Raw genomic sequence first — 18,748 nt, 5'->3', positions numbered from 1 at the left:
TCAGTTCAGTACTCTGTGACTCACTACCAAACAGGACGGAATTATCTGGCAAGGTGTTGGAGTGAAGACCAGGTTTATATGGAGAGATGATTAGTTGTCTAATGAGAATCAGGTGTGCCTTAGCTGCAGCCCACGAAACAGAAAGTAGGTCAGCCACGCCTCCTGCCGCACACCCTGAAACACAAAGGGGAGGAGGAAAAGGAGAATACAGGAAAAAATACAAACACGAAAACTCCAAACCATGACACTGAGATCAGATAAAATAGTTATCGTAGAGTCTTAAATATTCATGTAGATGTTGATAATGATAGTCTTAGCATGGCATTTATGTCCCTTTTGGACTCTATTGGTTACACTCAAAGTGTAAACCAGCCTACTCACCGCCTTAACCACACCCTCGACCTTGTTCTAGCTTATGGCCTTGAAACTGAAAACTTAATTGTCTTTCCACAAAATCCTCTTTTATCAGATCACTATTTAGTAACATTCGATGTCCTATTAACCGACTACTCTCCAGTTAACAAAAATGTACTCAAAAGATGTAGCTAAATTTAAGGAAGCAATTCCAGCTGCTTTTAATTCTTTACCACATCTGTTTACTACAGAAAGCTCTCATGCTAATGTTAGTCCCTCTCAGCTTGTTTGTTGATAGTACTGCAGGTTTGCTGAGAAGTACTCTAGATTCGATTGCCCCCTTAAAAAAGAAGATTATCAAATGACAGAGGCTAGCTCCATGGTATGAATCAGAAACTCGTAACCTGAAGCAAATTCCCGTAAATTTGAAAGAATGTGGCGATCCACCAAAACAGAAGAGTCTAGTTTACTCTGGCAAAATAGTCTTAATAATACAGGAAGGCCCTACGGCATGCTTGAGGTGTCTACTGCTCCTCCCTCATAGAAGAAAGTAAAAACAATCCCAGGTACCTTTTCAGCACTGTAGCCAGTCTGACAGAGTCAGAGCTCCATTGAGCCATGTATTCCTATAGCCCTCAGCAGTGATGATTTCATGAGCTTCTTTAATGACAACCTCCTGCCCTTAACTGGTGCAGATGTATCTTTGGAAACTGCTCAAAAACCTGATGTTTACCTTAACTGTTTCTCTCCAATTGACCTTCCTGAGCTAAATTCTCTGATATCTTCGTCTAAACCATCAACCTGTCTTTTAGACCTGATTCCAACCAAGCTGCTTAAGGAAGTCTTTCCCTCAATTAGCACTTAGCCACTTCTTAAAAAGCCTACCCTTGATTCAGGCACCTTAGATAACTATAGACCTATATCTATCTAAGGTTTTGCCAACGCATATCAGCAGAAGAAAAGGAACAAAACCAGGTAGGAATACCGAGCTGACGAACGCAAGCCAACAACTCACGCTGTGCTTTGTATTTTTTCTGTTGTTATATATTGTTGCTTTTGTTGTTTTGGTGTGCCGTTTATTTTAACTTGTACAGCACTTTGGTCAATCTCTGGTTGTTTTTAAATGTGCTATATAAATAAACTTGACTTGACGTGACGCTACTCAGACAATCAAATCTGTCACTCAGATCGCGACTGATCCAGTAGATACAGACTGAAGAGCTATTCGACAAGAGAGTTACAGAGATACAGTGGGAGAAAATTAGTGAGTTAGGGTAAAGTAGACATGGCGTGCTCTAAAATGAGAGCAGTAGAGAAAACCGAGCTTTTAAGACTGGACAGACTCGTATATGTTCCGTGACTGTGGCGATTATTAAACACTGACATTGTCTGACACTGTAACTCCGTTTGTCTCTGTTAACAGAGACTCCAGGCTGCAGTTTAGTTCAAACGCTTCATTGATAAACCTGAGAGTTACAAAAGGCTACATCAGGCTTCATCATCATGACTAGTTTTCCTCTTATTTACGCAGTTCTGTTCTTTTATGTACCGGTATGAGCCCTCTCTCTCTCTCCCCCTCGCTCTCTCCAGCAGTCCGTCAACGTACAGTGCGTTTAAATGTTATTTATTTCATAGTCATTGCCTGTTTTAAAACTCACTATGACTCACCATAAGAAAAAGTCTAATGCAACTGCATTTCGGCAAAACATATAATAAAATTTGGCAAACATGAAATGAAATATAAAGTGAATCCCCCTATTAGGGTAAAATTTTTGATCATTCTGTGAGGAGGCAGAGAGACAGCAGCTTAAGTAAAGAGGTAAAGCTGTCTCTCTCTTTCATTCAATTTCTGCATGGACAACATTATACTACCAGTAGTACCAGACATTATATTATTTGTTTTCATTTACAAATAAAGACACTTCCATCACAAACTGGGGCATAAAATAAACCAAAAATACAGGAAATAAAGGTTTTGACACTCAAAATTTCCTGGGGGGGACCCCAGACCCCCAACATGCAAACACACACTACATTTCCTTACCAATATTGAAGTATTTATTATTATTATTGTTAAATTATGAGAGCTCTGTGTAAAAGTTATTAGCGTTGTTGTAAAAACTATTTAGCCTAATTGTATTTTCTTTATTTGATTTGACAGACATTCAAAATGTACAAATGTATGGTACTGAATCATAACGCAGGTCAGACATTATGATGTTCCGGACCTTTGCTTGAGAAAAAAAATCTCTAACTGGACCTCTTTCAAGTTGAATTAAGCACCCTTGGGTTACTGAGAGAAAACACTGTTACTGTGTGTTTTATTAGAATTAATACAGAGCACGTGTGCAACACAAACAGCTGTTAAAGAAGACTGACGCGGTCATCACAAACGGACGTCGCTGTACGTGACGCTTCATCGGAAAGGAGGTATCATGTCTCTTAAAAAACATTCCCTCTCTCCTCTCTTGGTTTCCTCACGTCTCTCCATGCATATCTGGTGGGAGGGACTAAGACGCAAGTGAAAGACGCAAGTGAAGGAAGCATGGATGCAATTTAAGAGACATGAGAAGCAGCCTATGGCCCAATCCCAATCTCCACCCTAAAGCCTAAGTATTGAACACTCACGGACTTTAATGGCATCAGGCGTGAGTGCGTGAGTCCGTGAGGGTGTGAGAACTGCATAAAAATGAGGAATGGGACGCACTATCATGGCATCGCACGTTGCCTGGAAACCAGATGGGCCATTAAATCTAATAAGTAAAAAAGCCGACCTGCAGCATGTATTTGTGTGTCTTACAGTGTTTACATATTTTAAGATAAGATAAGCTTTATTTAACAAACTATCAAAAGTCAGAAAGGCATTAATCTTAATCATTTGCAAATATTTAATGGTTGTCACTTACAGATAAAGGTATTTGCGGTTCCCGTCACCGTCCATGCTCGCACTGTTTACATTTCTTATTATTTTTTGGTGAAACTTTACTGAATCCTACTTCAATGTACGAACATTTGTTACATTAAGTGGGGGGCTGGGCAATCACGTTTGTATACGTCACCAAGTTCGCTATGAACCCTGGGTAAGTCCCTCAGGAAGGTCTGCAGATATGCGGACTCATGGAAAGTCCGTTATTTGGCGTTGTAAAGTCCGCATCAGAGCCCTCAGACTCTCTGTGATCTGACAGTGGAACAGCACTTGAATTATACGTTCATCAAGATCTGATGTTTGATTGAAGTGTTCCCTTAATTTTTTTGAGCAGTGTATAATGCACATATTTGACTTTTTTTTTTTTACTTTTTCATGCCATATATTTCTCTATGCTTTCTCTCAGAGCAACTGTAACGCTCAAATTCCCCCCTGGGGATTAATAAAGTATTTCTGCAAACATTAAACACTAAATAAATCCCCTTACTGTGGTTAAGTCTCAGATTAGAAAACAGTTATGGCTATTATGGAAGGTTTGTGGGTTAGGTCTTCAACTTTGGAATATATTTATATAATTCTGTCTGACAGCAAGCAGTGATGAAACAAGACTAGTCAGCCAACAACAGTAAACTAATCCTTGTTCATTGTTAATTTAGAATTAATTTAAAAAGGCACAAGAGAAGCAATTAACACAATTCTCTTTCTGAGTAATTACATTTTTGTGTGGGTTTTAGGGGAAATTACCATATCAATAATGGCAGTTAAAATATTGATTCATTATATTGAAATTGGTTAAATAAAGATATTTCCACACAATTAAGTGCCTGAAATGCACCTGAATACTGAAAATTAAGATTTCAATGCTATTGTGTTTTTTAAAGCCACATCACTATTAAATGTAAACTATTACATAACCAGTTAAAAATGTAAATAATTCAACCTGATGTGAGGAGTTTTTTAAGTGTTTATCAAGAAAAACTGCTAAACATTCACATGTTAAAATGTCTCAAATATGAGGTTTTGCTGCTTTACTCAGATGTATATTGTTGTAAAATTAAATATCTGTGGGATTTATGATGAACTGATCCCCCGAGTACAACAATCAGAAAAGAAAAGAGACCTATAATTGACAACATTATTTACAATAATTTAATGTGTTCCAGAAGTTTTTATTTCTTTAAACTTTTCTGGACAATGCAATCCAGGTAAGTTGTGGGAGTGAACTAGTTTTGGTAGAACATTTGTGGAGCAGAGCATTAGCATTTACATGGCAAAATCCCCAGGACTAGCTACCTTGCATGGACCAAATGTTGATCAAAGGGACAAAATTGTCTTAATAAGGCAGCCAGTGGCAGGCTTATAATCAGTCTACATCCTGTGAGTTAGACAAATGATATAGGTTACAAGTTTAATGGACTTGTCACTGGTTTAAAAGACAGTAAATGTACATATTTTTATTCATGTAGTTTGCCTCAATAGTAAGTCAAAAGCCTAATTCTACAGCACCACTGCTTCTTATTTCTCATACCCTTTTCTGTGCATATAAAAACACTGACCAAAAAAAAGAGATTCAGATTTTTGCACATTTTATTTTCATCTGTTAAATATACATTTTTCATTCATTTAGTTTTTCTTCTTCATATAATCTATTATAAAGTGGCGGATTAGGGTGCGTTCCCCCAATTCACAAGGTCAAAGAGGAAACTGCTTGCCAGCAATTACATATTCCAGACAACAAATACATTCATTGATAAAAGGTCTATTTCTGACTGCATTCACTGGTATTGAAATGTTATGGATCAAGAATCAGTACAGAAATCGTAAACAGATTACATTCAAGCAATATGTTTATTGCTAGTCAGCCTCCTCCAAATTGAATATTCAAGTTTCAAAACAAAAATTTCTAGAGGCTTTCAAATATTTCTTCCAGAAAAAGATTTTGGCAGTAGTGACAGTTTAGGAAACTGGGTTTGTTGTGGTTTAGAAAACTAATCCTGGGTAAAGAGTGGTTTGACCAGGGCCCTATACTACGATGCAAGTTCACCATACCCAGGGTATCTTTTCCCGATCTGGCTTCCCTTATACCTAATGAAAGCAATCCTGCTTAGCGATCACAGGAAGCTGGTTATCAACTCAATAGGTCAACACAGGGTTTCAATGAGTGCTTTTACATATAAGGGGGGGGGGTTGTTTGCAGCAAATGACCAATAATACATAGGGACAAGTCTGTCGTCAGCTGATCGGTATATTTTACAAAATCAGAGCAACTATAAGATATGAAGTTAAAAACATAATCCAGACTAAAATCCACTCAGCTGCACCTGCTGAATGCAGGAGGGGCAACTGGCAAAAAAATCACAGAGTATAAGTCTATATCACTGTTCCATCATGAGAGCGTGGTATATTGACCATAATAGCACCCATGTATTACATTAAATTAATATGTTGCAGATGTATTTTTGTGGCATTTAGAACAGATTTAGACTTATTCTTTCAGGCCTAGCCCCAGCCGTATCAAACGGATTTATGGAGCAAATAAAAATAAAAGAGGTTCTAAAGCGGATTTTAAGGTAAGAATGCTTTCTTTTATATTTTATAAGTAGGCTAAAACAACTGCAAGGCTTCAGTGGTTTTATCAGCCTATATTGTAGATGTGCATCAGTGAAGCACAATGAAAATCTTTCATGAATATATTAAAATCACACGGTAAAGCGAAGTGTTTTACCGGTCTCTCCCCCTCCTTCCTCTCACGATCAGCTCTTAAAGCTCCTGTATCAAGAGACTTGATTGATCATTAGGTGGTGTTTAGTACAGGTTGATCTCTTATCTCGAACATAACCTGCTCCGGATCAGGCTGCTCTCCTAGGTGGTTTGTTACTGGTCAAAGACCTCCAGCAGTGCACATATATATCTTAATAAGTAATCATACAAGGCAAATCAAGGAAAAACACAATCCCAGGTAAGTAAACAAACCACAACAGTCAAAACAACAACAACCACAAAACAAACTTCTCGGAGAGACCTGTAAATCTAGTCCTTGAGATACCCCAAACACCACTAGACCACAGATAAATCAGTTTGTGGTTTGTAAGTGCTTCTTCTTTGGCTATTAGCCCCACTAAGAGACATTGCAAGAGACTCTAGTAGGTACTTTGGTTTGGTGAAAACCATTCTTATTTCTAAAAATAAACAAACCTACCTTTATAGAAAAGGCCTATAATCATGGTACCATGGTAGCCACAGCCCAACTGCCATCAAACAACCTCAAGGTCTCTAGGAGGCTGGTATTCCATCCTCTCCAGTTTCCATTCTTCTCTGCACTTTCATCACACAATGAGGAATTGGCCTCCAATACTTTCCTGTGTGACAATCACATCCTCTCCCTCGCTTCCCGACAAAAACAGATTGTTGCAGACGTCTCTTCTCATCTCCCCTCCTTAGTGACATTTTACTACCAAGAAGAGAAAAATGGACGCTTGCAGTGAAAGGTTTGTGTAAAGGCATTGCCAAGAGTGACTACCCGACCCTGGCCGCCTGAGCGGCTTCGCTCCACTACCACCCGTGGCATCTGGACCAGCTGGAAAGGGCTCTTGCCGTCCTTCAGTGCCTGTGTCAGGTTCAAAACCTGGTAACACACAGGGTTCATGATGTATACAATTAAAAAACCAAGCATTGTATAAAAGATGTGAGATAATAGATGGTTTTATTTTTGACTCATTATATGTATGCATGTATATACACACACATACATATACACACGTACTAGGGCTGTCACTTTTCCCAAAAATCAAGTTTGAACGAATTCAGTGTGATATGGAGATCGAATTATATTGAACAGTAACAGGGGGTGGGGGGTTTGGTGGTACATACAGCTCTTCTGATGTGCGTTGGTGTTGAGATTATCAGTTCTGTAGCACGGTCTTATACTACAAGAGTAGCTCTGTTTTGGGAAGAGCTAAGTGTGTGAGAGTGGGTGGTAGAGCAAGTGAGAGAGAGAATGGAAGTGTGTGCGCATGAGTTACGTGTCCGGGACCAGAACAGCGGAAGGCCAGAGAAAAGAGTGATCGGTAGCTGTATAAACAGAACTAATGTACAGTTTAGGGTATGATTGTGGATATGAAAGCCTACGACTGCCTCAATATTTAATTCGATCACATCATTCCAATTGGAACTATTAATATTTCACCAGGTTTAAACGATATATCAAATTCCATTGAAAAGGGACAGCTCTAATACATACGTATATGTACAAACATACCTACATGTATATACGTATGTATATGTACATACATACATATTCATACATACACACACACACACACACACACATAAATATAGACTTACACACATACATACATACGTACGTACATATATACATCCATGTTCATACATATATACATACATACAGTACATACATTGACATATACATACATACATATATACACCGCTCAAAAAAATTAAGGGAACACTTAAATCAAAGATCAGATCTTAATGAACGTATAATTCAGGTTGAAATTCTTAACTGATGTATATTGTATAATTTGTTGAGAACAAAATGATGTAACAACGGTCAATGGAAACCAAAATCATCAGCCCACTGAGGGTTGGATTCAAAATCAAACCCAAAATTAAAGTAAAAAATTGAAATCACAGGCTGATCCAACTTACGTTAATGTCATCATGGCAACTCATGATGTGACTCAGTAGTGTGTATGGCCCCCACGTGCCTGTATGCTATCCCGGCAATGTCTTGGAATGCTCCTGATGAGTCGGCGGATGGTGTCCTGGGGGATCTCCTCCCAGACCTGGATCAGGGCATCAGTGAGCTCTTGGATAGTCTGTGGTGATACTTGGCGGGGTCTGATGCACCAATACATAATATACTATAGGTGCTCAGTTGGATTTAGGTCAGGGGAACGAGAGGGCCAGTCAATGGCATCAATGCCTTTGTCATTCAGGAACTGCCAACACACTCTGGCCACATGAGGCCGGGCATTGTCCTGCACCAGGAGGAACCCAGGGCCCACTGCACCATCATAAGGTCTAACAATTGCTTGGATGATTTAATCCCGGTACCTAACAGCAGTCAGGGTACCATTGGCTATGACATGGAGGTCTGTGCAGCCCTCCAAGGAAATGCCTCCCCAGACCATCACTGACCCACCGCCAAACCGGTCATGCAGCATAACATTCACCAGGGCATCTCCAGACTCTTTCACGTCTGTCACATGTGCTCAGTGTGAACCTCCTCTCTTCTGTGAAGAGAACTGGGCGCCATTGGCGGACCTGCCAATTCTGATGTTCTCTGGCGAATGCTAATTGAGCTACACGGTGCTGGGCTGTGAGCACAGGTCCCATTGAAGATGTCGGACCCTCATGCCACTCTCATGGAGTCTGTTTCTGACAGTTTGGTCAGAAACATGCAAGCCAGTAGCCTGCTGGAGGTCATTTTATAGGGCTCTGGCAGTGCTCCTTCTGTTCCTCCTCGCACAAAGTAGCAAATATCGGTCCTGCTGGGTTGATGCCCTGTCCAGCTCTCCTCACGTAACAACCGGTCTCCTGGTATCACCTCCATGCTCTTGAGACTGTGCTGAGAGAAACAGCAAACCTTCTTGCGACCGCACGTATGGATGTGCCACCCTTGAGGAGCTCGACTACCTGTGCAACCTGATTGGGCTGCAGGTACCGCCTCATGCTACCAGTAATGACAAAGACACTAGCAGAACACAAAACGAGGAAACAAAAAGAAGAATCAGTCAGGAAGTATCAGGAGAGAGCAACTGTCTGTTGCCACCACGTGCAAAACCATTCCCTTTTTGGAGGTTGTCTTGCTTTTGCCTCTCCATTGCACCTATTGTCTCTTTAATTTGCACCACAGCAAGTGAAATTGATTCACAATCACTTGTGCTTCCTAAATGGACAGATTGATATCCCTGAAGTTTAACTGACTTGGTGTTATAATGTGACGATTAAGTGTTCCCTTAATTTTTTTGAGCAGTGTATATATATATAGACAAACAGTACAGACATACATATATACTTATTACCACGTCAGGGAAAAAAGATGTCAACTTTTTTTACAAACTTGTGCAGCACTACTTCTACTGTTTTTGCCATTTGAACAATTGTCCATATATTCTTTATTTTGTTCATTGATGCTTAAGCAAAATTGTTCCTCAAACCTTCATTCCAAAAAAGCCTTTGAATTGAACTGAAAAAATGGAAAGGAAAGCATGTATGATATACAAGGGGAAAAACCCCCCAAAAGAACAAAAAAATTAGGGGCAACTGTTGAAAGTGAAAAGACAGACTATGACGGGAACAACAGATTGAAAAACATACGAGATAAACAAAAACTCACCTGTCCTCTCATAACTGACATTTGCCTCTCGAACATAGTTTTGTCAAAGCCTTTATCCGCCTTAAGAGAAAAATAAATAATTTCTGTCAGCAGGTGTTCTACATTGTTGTCTTTGCTGCCAAGTAACCATTTGTTTACATGATTATCAAAGAGTCGTCACTTCAAACCTGTATAACCAGAAAGAATAAAAGCAAAGAAAAGATATGAGGTGGCCTGTACCTTGAACATTTCATAGAGATCCTCACAGAGGTCCTGGACAAAGTTCATGTCAGAGAGGCGTGACAGCACTAGGTCTCTGGTCTCCTGGGAGAAGGCTACCTTAGCCTGGGGAAGCCATGCCCAGTGGAATGGGTCTGATGAAAGGAGACAACATAACAGGAGTTTAAGTCTACCTCTCACAACAAGTTCTAGTAGAAGAAATAGAAGACGAAGAAGAAGTAGTAGAAGACGTAAAAGAAAAAAAAGAAGCAGAAGAAGAAGGGCTGCGATCAAAAAGTCCAACTAATTTCTGCGTTTATTTTCTAACCACTTTTCCTTGACCTTGATGGAAAACATCATGAGGTCAAGGAAAGATGTGATGAGAATTCAGAAGCAGTAAGGAAAAGACAACCACAGTGCTCAGAGAATCTGACTGCACTACACTCAGTGAATGTGACTGATGTCTCATGGTTCTGCCATGTAAAAAACTACAATCAACCGCAGATGGACAACAAAGAGCCCATCTATCGCCCGGTGCTTTCTTACCATGTTGTTTTATGGAGTCATAAAAACATGAACTCTGTGATAAATCTGACCTCATTAAGGTGTTTACAGTGCTTGAACAAGTACAGCCCATCAGGACATGGCAGCAGCAACAGTCTCAGGACCTGAGAACACCTGAAGTGTTAATATATCTAAATGTGCACTTCAAATTTGTTCTCAGCCTTGTTGAAGATTAAGAATGATTAAATGAATGATTTTATGAATGTTTTTTAAATCAGTTATTTTACTGCGTTTATGATTATGTTTTGTTGTAATAGAATTGTAATAAAATATTTTATCGTTTACCTTATTTGTATCGATAATTCTAGTCTAAACTAGTGGCGGCTGGTGGTAAATTTCAAAGGTGGGGCTGTGCCACACCCAATCATGTTCAGCAAACATCCTTAGTGTTAAAAACTAAAAGTGAAGCAATGATGTTGATAGGAATTCAATGTAGTGAGTACCCGAAACCCATGGGTGGTGATTTGAGTGGGTCCTGGGAAATCGAATGGGTCCCCAATAAAATGTTTAGTTCTTGAGAAATTTTAGTGTTAAACTTGTGTTTGATGGTGGTATGGTTATATTTAAGAGATAAATTCACATACAGTATGTTCAAAATATATCAAAAATTAAGTAAATAGAAAACAAATATTTTTTGCATGGCATACAAAATTCTAATAAAAGTGTTTCTGTAGCACCTAAATCAAATATCATTATGAGTGCTGATTTTAACACATGAACAAAACATTCTCATCACCCTGAGAACAGTCTACAAATAAACTGTTAACAAAAATCTGAACATCTACTTAATTAAATGTGATTAGTAATCAGAAAATGAACCCATCACTGTGAAACTTTTAACACAAAAATGAAACTTAAATAACACAGTGGAAAGTCTGGTGAAACAGTTGATAATATGATGCAGATATATTTTGGGGTGTATTGTAGTGTATTGTATTAAATTTAATACAAACATGGCAATACTGGTAAAGGTTTGAAGAATACAATGAAAAATGTGTATAAAATTAAAAGTCATGATTAAAAAAGGGATTAGTCAGATTTAAATGAATCTTAAGATATACATAATTAAAAAGCTTACAAATTTAGGGACCATGTATTTAAAGTACTGGCTGTGTAACTTGTTATAAAATAATGAGCTAAAATTAGAGAAATCCAGCTGCTTAACACTGCTATCTTATATTATAGACAAGCTTTTTAAAAAATCTATTTGTAATTCATTTTCTTTGAACATCACCACACGCAACAGTCTGCTGACCTGCTCCCGCACATGGACTTCTCTGTTATGATGTGATAAGAGTCTCCCCTCCATATTCTTGGTCATCATGGTGACAAGCCTTGCTGCAGTTGAACAAAGTTATATGGCTCTGAAAAAGACACTCATTGACATAGCGGGCGAGCAAACCGCAGTGTTTGCTAGCGTGCAGACAGCAATAACCTCACTAACTCACTGCTATAAGCATATTTTGGTTTTATTCTTACTTTTTAGAACGAACCTTTGCGGTCACCATAGGTAAATACTCGTCTTCTACCACTACAATTACCTGTGGTGTACCGCAAGGTTCAGTTTTAGGTCCGATTTTATTTTCAATTTACATGCTTCCACTTGGCCAAATAATCCAGCGCCACAATGTCTCCTTTCATTGCTGTGCAGACGACACACAGATATACCTTCCACTGAGACCTGGGGACCCTTGGAGTCTAGCTGCTGTCAAAGATTGTCTCAGTGACTTAAGCTGTTGGATGGCTGAGAACTTTCTACAATTAAACAACTCTATGTATATACTAATACTAATCAATCCACATAACTCCACCCACCATCTCGGTAGCGGCCTTGGCGCCCTAGCTGATAATGTAAAGCTCACTGCCAGAAACCTTGGCATAATATTCGACTGCGACCTAACCTTCGACCCACATATAAAGAAAGTTGTACAGTCCTGCTTTCACCAATTACGCAACATCTCAAAAACTAATGCAATAATTACCCAACCGGACCTCTGAAAAATAATCAACACTCTCATCTTCTCCAGACTGGATTACTGTTACTCCCTCCTCTCCGGAATCAGCCAGAAATCGCTCTCTTGTTTCCAACTAGTCCACAATGCAGCAGCTAGGCTTCCTACTTCTACTTAAACAGACGACATCACATCACCCCCGTCCTGGCTTCTCTACATTGGCTTCCAGTTACTTTTACAATAGGTTTTACTGATCACTTTTAAAGCACGTATGGGTCTGGCTCCAGGCTACATCCCAGAGTTGTTGACACCATATGAGCCAGCCTGCAGCCTTAGATCGTCAGGTGGGGGCCTTCTGGTCGTTCCGAAGTCGAGGCTTAAAACGAAAGGGGATCGTGCCTTTGCCATCAGGGCAACTCGGCTTTGGAACAACCTGCCTGAGGAGATAAGGCTTGCAAAATCAGTGACCTCTTTTAAATCGCTTCTTAAAACTCACCGTTATAGACTTGCTTTAATGTGATGTTGTCTTCTTATTGGCTCTTATTTATCTTTTTAAAATGTCATCTCACCTTATTCTTACTTTTCCATCCTTAATTGCTTTTATCTCCTTTACTGCTTTTATTGCTTTAATGTCTTTCGTTGCTTTTCTGATTTTCTTTCTTTTTATTGCTTGCATTGCTTTTAGCTCTTTTATTCTCTCCCATTGTTTTTACTGATTTTATTTCTTTTTATTGCTTGTTTTTAGCTCTTCTATTGTTTTTATTGCCTTTACTGGTTTCTATCTCTCCTATTGCTTTTACAGCTTTTATTTCTTTTTCCGTTATTTCCTTTCTTTCATCTCTTTTAGTTATTTTAAATTTATTTACTCTTTCTACTTATTCCTGCTTCGTCCCCTTGGTCTTGGTTGTGCGGGTTCTCCTGTTGCCTATTGGGTATTGGGTTTTGTGCTTCGCTTATTTTGTGAATTGCTGGTTCGGTGTGAGTTGCTGGTTTTGTGCTTTGCTTGTTCTGTGATTTGCTGGGCCTGTGTGAGTTGCTTGTTTTGCGATTTGCTGGTTTTCTGCTTGTTCTCTGCTTTACTTTGCTTGCTTGGTTGTCAAAGCACTTTGTAAACTCTTGTTTTTAAATGTGCTATATAAATAAAGTTATTATTATTATTATTATTATTATTATTATTATTAACTAACCTGAAACAAATTTGCATGGATCACTGGCTGCTGATGCTGATCCACTTTCTGTGGATGACGGATGAGGTTATCTCCACAAAGTCAGTCCTTAAACCAGTTAGCTTGGTATCTTACTCACCGAGTTAGCACGATTAAATGAAACATGATATACACATGACAAAAACTCCTGAACGGGTACCGCTCCCGGCAGTTAAGACAGACCTGTATAGACCAGGCGAGGCGAGGAGCTACGTTTAGTTTTCTTTTCTGACAGCTGATTCACGCCAAGCTCCAGCACTTTCAAGAGCATAATGCAATGCACTTATGTTAACAGTTCTTGTAGAGTCGGTCACATTAAAAAGAGTAATGTTAAACACGGACAAGTAACACTTAAACATCTGACAGTTATTTATGACATTATGGTATTTTTTTGAATTCTCTGCAAGACCAGAAGAAAATTAAGATCTTTGTAAACGAAATTTGAGACTTTTCAAACCAGATGAAATACTTTTAAGGCCTTATTTTGTTCATATGAAAATAAAGTGCAAATATTCCTAATGTGTCACTATACTCAAATGTAGATGCCACAACCTAAATATGTTTTCTAACTGTGTAACTAAAGACACTGAACTAAAATGAAAATGCTATAACATCATATGAAAATAAAGTGCATATAAAAAGTACTATGTGTCACTGAACTGAAATGTACTCATGTCTGCTATATTATCACAGTGTTTCTTACACATAGACATTACCAGGGTAGGCCGCCTTGGTATATTATTGTTTCTTATTTTACCTGTCCAAGATCTTCATCCACAATTGATTAATTACTGAACATTCTTCATTCTCGCTGTGCCCCTCCCACACCTGTTGCAAGAAGCCTCTATACACATGCTTGTCAGACAGAGGGTTGTTCCATTTGTACTCGGAAGTCGGAATTTCCAAATTCCCAGTCGGAAATTTCAACTGAAACGCCCCCTGAGGTTGGATTTCCGACTCGGAAAGTCGGAGGGACCTCGCAAACCCGACCTCATATCTGCACCTCTTTATGTGCATAAACAGTGAATGAAAGCTGTAGTATTAACTGTTTATTATCACTTCTGTCTTATTGTGTCTCATTGAATCAGCCGTACTCACAATACTGTCCAACTTCTATCTGTGGACATGTTGTAATGGTGTTTGTATGTGCAAAATACCGCAATATGCGTTGTTATCCACTGCTCGAGCTGTCCGCGCATATAGCTACTGTTTATTAGCCCTTCTGTCTTATTTGTGTCTCATTGACTTAGTCATACACACAGTACTGTCCAATTTCTATCTGTGGACATGTTGTGGACCTCATATTTGTTCTGTAGTTGCTGTATTCCAAGAGAGCAAGCACAATAACTGTTTTACTGGAGGCGTCCAACTTGGTTTTCCGACTTGTACTGGTAGGCGGTCAACTCGGGGGCGTCATTCCCAGTTCCGAATTCCAACTTCGGAGGTAAATGAAACGCCATTGGTACAAAATCTCCTGTTAAATGTGGACCTTGTTATGGTGCTGTTTAGAGGTTTAAAGGGCCGCGGAGTAGTGCCGATGTCATCCAGAACCACGTTGGCTTTGATACCCAGCGTCTTTAAAAGAGGGCCTCCTTCACAAAACAGGGTCGCAGGTGAAAAATGCAAAATGGCATTTGTGTTTTTTGGGAGACACTGGAAAATGCAACTTATGACAATGGAAACAAAGAAGATGCATATTGTGATAGAGAAATAGATAGAGGGACAAGCCAGTGCTTATTAGCACTTCAGTTACAGCAGAGCTGTAAGTGTGTGGAGAAAAAGGGTTATTGGCGCAGTGGCATTTGTATCGTATCGTCATACCCCATAATTCGCACAGGGTTTTGAATATGATGCGAGCTGCAACTGGGAGCCAGTGGAAGGATTTGAACAGCGGAGTGACGTGTGCTGTTTTAGGTTGGTTGAATACCAGTTGCGCTGCTGCATTCGGGATTACCTGCAGAGGTTTGACTGTGCATGCAGGAAGGCCTGCCAGTCGGGAGTTGCAGTAGTCAATGCATGATATCACCAGAGCCTGTAACAGCTGTTGTTTTGCATACTCTGACAGGCAGGGTCTGATCTTCCTGACGTTGTACAGGGCAAACACAACCGAGCAATCAAGGACACATGAATGTTTACGGTAAGCTGTTCGTCAATCATGACATCGAGGTTCCGGGCAAACTTTGTGGGTTTAAGAGACCAGGGCCCATATTCACAAACATTCTGGGAATACACTCAGAGAGCTCCAAACTTAGCTTAAAAACTCCTAGCAAGGGATCCTAGCTTAGGAGTGATTTAGGAACACTCTCAGAGCAACTCTGGAAGGAAGGGGACAGAAACTTTTATCTTAGTGAGGAGGCGTGGTTGACCCCGTTGCTAGGTATGACATTCTTGCAGAAGCTGTGATTGGTTGATCCAAAAAAAAGATAAAAAATAAAAATAAAAATGCTCTCTTAGTGATATGGGCAAAGTAGGACAGTTAAAGCAAATCGGCCTAATCAGAGAATGTAAGAGAATAATGGAAAAGAAATATGAACATCTCTGTTGAATAAATCGTATGCCATACATTTAAGGTATAAAGCCTACAAAATGTTGAAAACACATGGCCACTTATGCAGTAGCCTCTTCACATGCTGATAGCTATATTTACTTGATCACATTTATTTACCATGCTGGTAATTTTTGTTCTAAATGTAATTGATATTAACATTGGAAAATGGCTCCTCTTTCATCAGTGTCTGTGAATTTGGTGCAGCCTATATAAGAAGTGGCGTTGGTTGGCATGTAAATCTACAACCAGTGAACAGCAATGGAAACATGAAGAACCAGAAAAGAATGCCCCTTTGTGAGCCTGCAGGGTGTGGAAAGAAAACACATTGCGTTATAATATGAAGTTGTGACAGCACTGTAATTGTTTAAAAAAAAATATTTTCAGCCACTCTGCCATGAAACAACGTTAAACAGCAGCCGCATTGGAGACAGGCTAACGTTAGCCCAACTGCAACACCAACGTAACACAACGTCACAGTAACCACAGACATCTTAGCAATGTGGACACATTCTTTGAAAACAAATACCGCAGAAATTAGGCAGGGGTAATTACCTATCAAGCAGAACTGTCTAACTCAGCATTGCTTTTTTATCCTTTCAGGTCCTGTAGTTCTCTCCACCTCAGAAATGCCGCTCTGATGTTTACTCGAGTTTCGTTACTGTCTCGGTCCAACTCTTTCTTTTTAGCTTGTTTTTCCTCATTTGTCTTCTTCGGTTTAACAGTCTTTGTAGTGTAAGGCAATGGGGGGATGGGCAGTTTTTCATTCCCGGTGGTTGATTTTTAGCCATTGTGGACAATAGCTATCCCTTTTCTCTATTTCATTGAAAAACATATTGCTATTTTCGTAAGGTTCAACAGGCCTTCTCCACCTTAAACCTCCTTTACGGACCACATGACCATGGTCTTGTTGGTGTTTAGGAAAAGGGTTCAGTACCCCTTCCAACCCGAGACATCACCACTCTCACAGGGGCTTGTCCTAGACCAGGTCACTGAATATAAATATTTGGGTATCTGGCTAGATAGCAATCCGTCCTTCTCATACCATATCAGCAGGTTACGGTCTAAGGTCAAATATAACTGGCTAAGGTTACCTACAGAAAGTGCAAATGCAAAACTATTTAATTGATAAACAAAGTAACATGAACCAGGAAGTCTGGCTCAGACAACTGCAATCTTAAAATCCTAACCAATTTTGAAGAATGGCAAAACCCCACAAATGAGTATAAACTTTAGATATTATTCTCCCTAATCTCCAACACGTACACAATTCAGGATACGTAAACATTAACAGGCCCTTGCACCTTTGTGCACGCTTGGGTGTACAGAAACTGCAGGATGTGCTCCAAATTTTTGCGCAAACTGAACATTGTATATGGGAGTTACTATTGGCTATTACCAGATGACGCTATGATTATTACCAAATACAGTGCTTCCCACAGGATTTTGTGAGACTATGGTCTTTAGACTCAAAACCCTGTAGGGGGGTCCAGGGGCATGCTTCCAGGGATTTTTTTATTGTACATTTCAAAGTTAAATGGATTTGGTGCACTTTGAGACCAAAATTATGATGGAAGGAAACCAGTAATAAAAGAAAAAAAAGAAGGAAGGAAACAAAGATGGAAATAAAAGAAGAGAAGAAGGATGGGAGAAAGTGAGAAATGAAGGAAATAAGGAAGGAAGGAAAGAAATAAAGCAAGAAGGAAGGAAGGAAACAAGGAATAAACAAAAGAAGTAAAGAAGAAAGGAACAAGGAATAAAGGAAACAAGGAAAGATGGAAGGAAACAATGGATAAAGTAAACAAGGAAGGATGAAACAAAAAAGGAAAAAAGGAAACAAGAAGGGATGAAAGGAAACCAGTAATAAAGGAAAGAAGCGAGGAATAAAGTAAACAAGGAAGGATGGAAAAAAAAAAGAATAAAGGAAGGATGAAAGATACAAGTAATAAATGAAAGAAAGAGGGAAGGAAACAAGAAGGGATGGAAGGAAAGAAGGAATAAACATAAGTAAAGAAGAACAATGAATAAAGGAAACAAGGAAAGATGGAAGGAAACAAGGAATAAAGGAAGGATGGAAGAATTAAAAAAAATAAAAGAATAAAGGAAGGATGAAAGATACCATTAATAAATGAAAGAAAGAGGGAAGGAAGGAAACAAGAAAGGGTGGAAGGAAGAAAGAAATAAACAACAATAAAGAAGAAAGGAACAAAGAATAAAGGAAATAAGGAAGGATGTAAGGAAACAAGGGATAAAGTAAACAAGGAAGGATGGAAAGGAAACAAGGAAAGATGGAAAAAAACAAGAAATTAAAAAAATAAATGGATGGAAAGTAAACGATATTAAAGTAAAGAAAGAAGGAAGGAAACAAGAAAGGATGGAAGGAAGAAAGCAAGAAAGTAAGCAAGGAAGGATAGAAGGAAACAAGGAATGAGGAAATACAAGGAATAAAGGAAGAAGGAAGAAGGAAGAATGGAAAAGAGGAATAAACAAAACAAGGAAAGAAGGAAGGCAGGAAGGGAACAAGTAATAAAGGAAACAAGGAAGGAAATAATGAATAAAAGAAGGACTGAACAAAACAGGGAAAACATTTAAAAAGGAACGATGGAAGGAAATAAGGGAATGAACAAAACAAGAGATAAAGGG

General features: G+C 39.1%; 1 protein-coding gene across 1 annotated transcript in view; it reads right to left on the bottom strand.

The window, feature by feature from the left end:
- Positions 1-4,714: 4,714 nt before the first annotated feature.
- pi4k2b (phosphatidylinositol 4-kinase type 2 beta) overlaps positions 4,715-18,748 on the bottom strand; it is a 40,331-nt gene continuing 26,297 nt past the window's right edge. The window contains exons 9-11 of the mRNA XM_069665549.1: positions 9,861-9,994; positions 9,642-9,701; positions 4,715-6,905 (exon numbers count right to left, since the gene is read on the bottom strand). Coding sequence (XP_069521650.1) covers positions 6,732-6,905; positions 9,642-9,701; positions 9,861-9,994 — 368 coding nt within the window. The 3' untranslated portion in view covers positions 4,715-6,731. The remainder of the gene's footprint in view (positions 6,906-9,641; positions 9,702-9,860; positions 9,995-18,748) is intronic.

Source organism: Semicossyphus pulcher, unplaced genomic scaffold, assembly GCF_022749685.1.
Source record: "Semicossyphus pulcher isolate SPU_LCO1_2020_fin unplaced genomic scaffold, fSemPul1.0.p SCAF_17, whole genome shotgun sequence".
In the NCBI taxonomy this organism is placed as follows: Eukaryota; Metazoa; Chordata; class Actinopteri; order Labriformes; family Labridae; genus Semicossyphus; species Semicossyphus pulcher.
The sequence above is the reverse complement of the archived record's forward strand: the minus strand, read 5'-3'. Positions and strand labels throughout refer to the sequence as shown.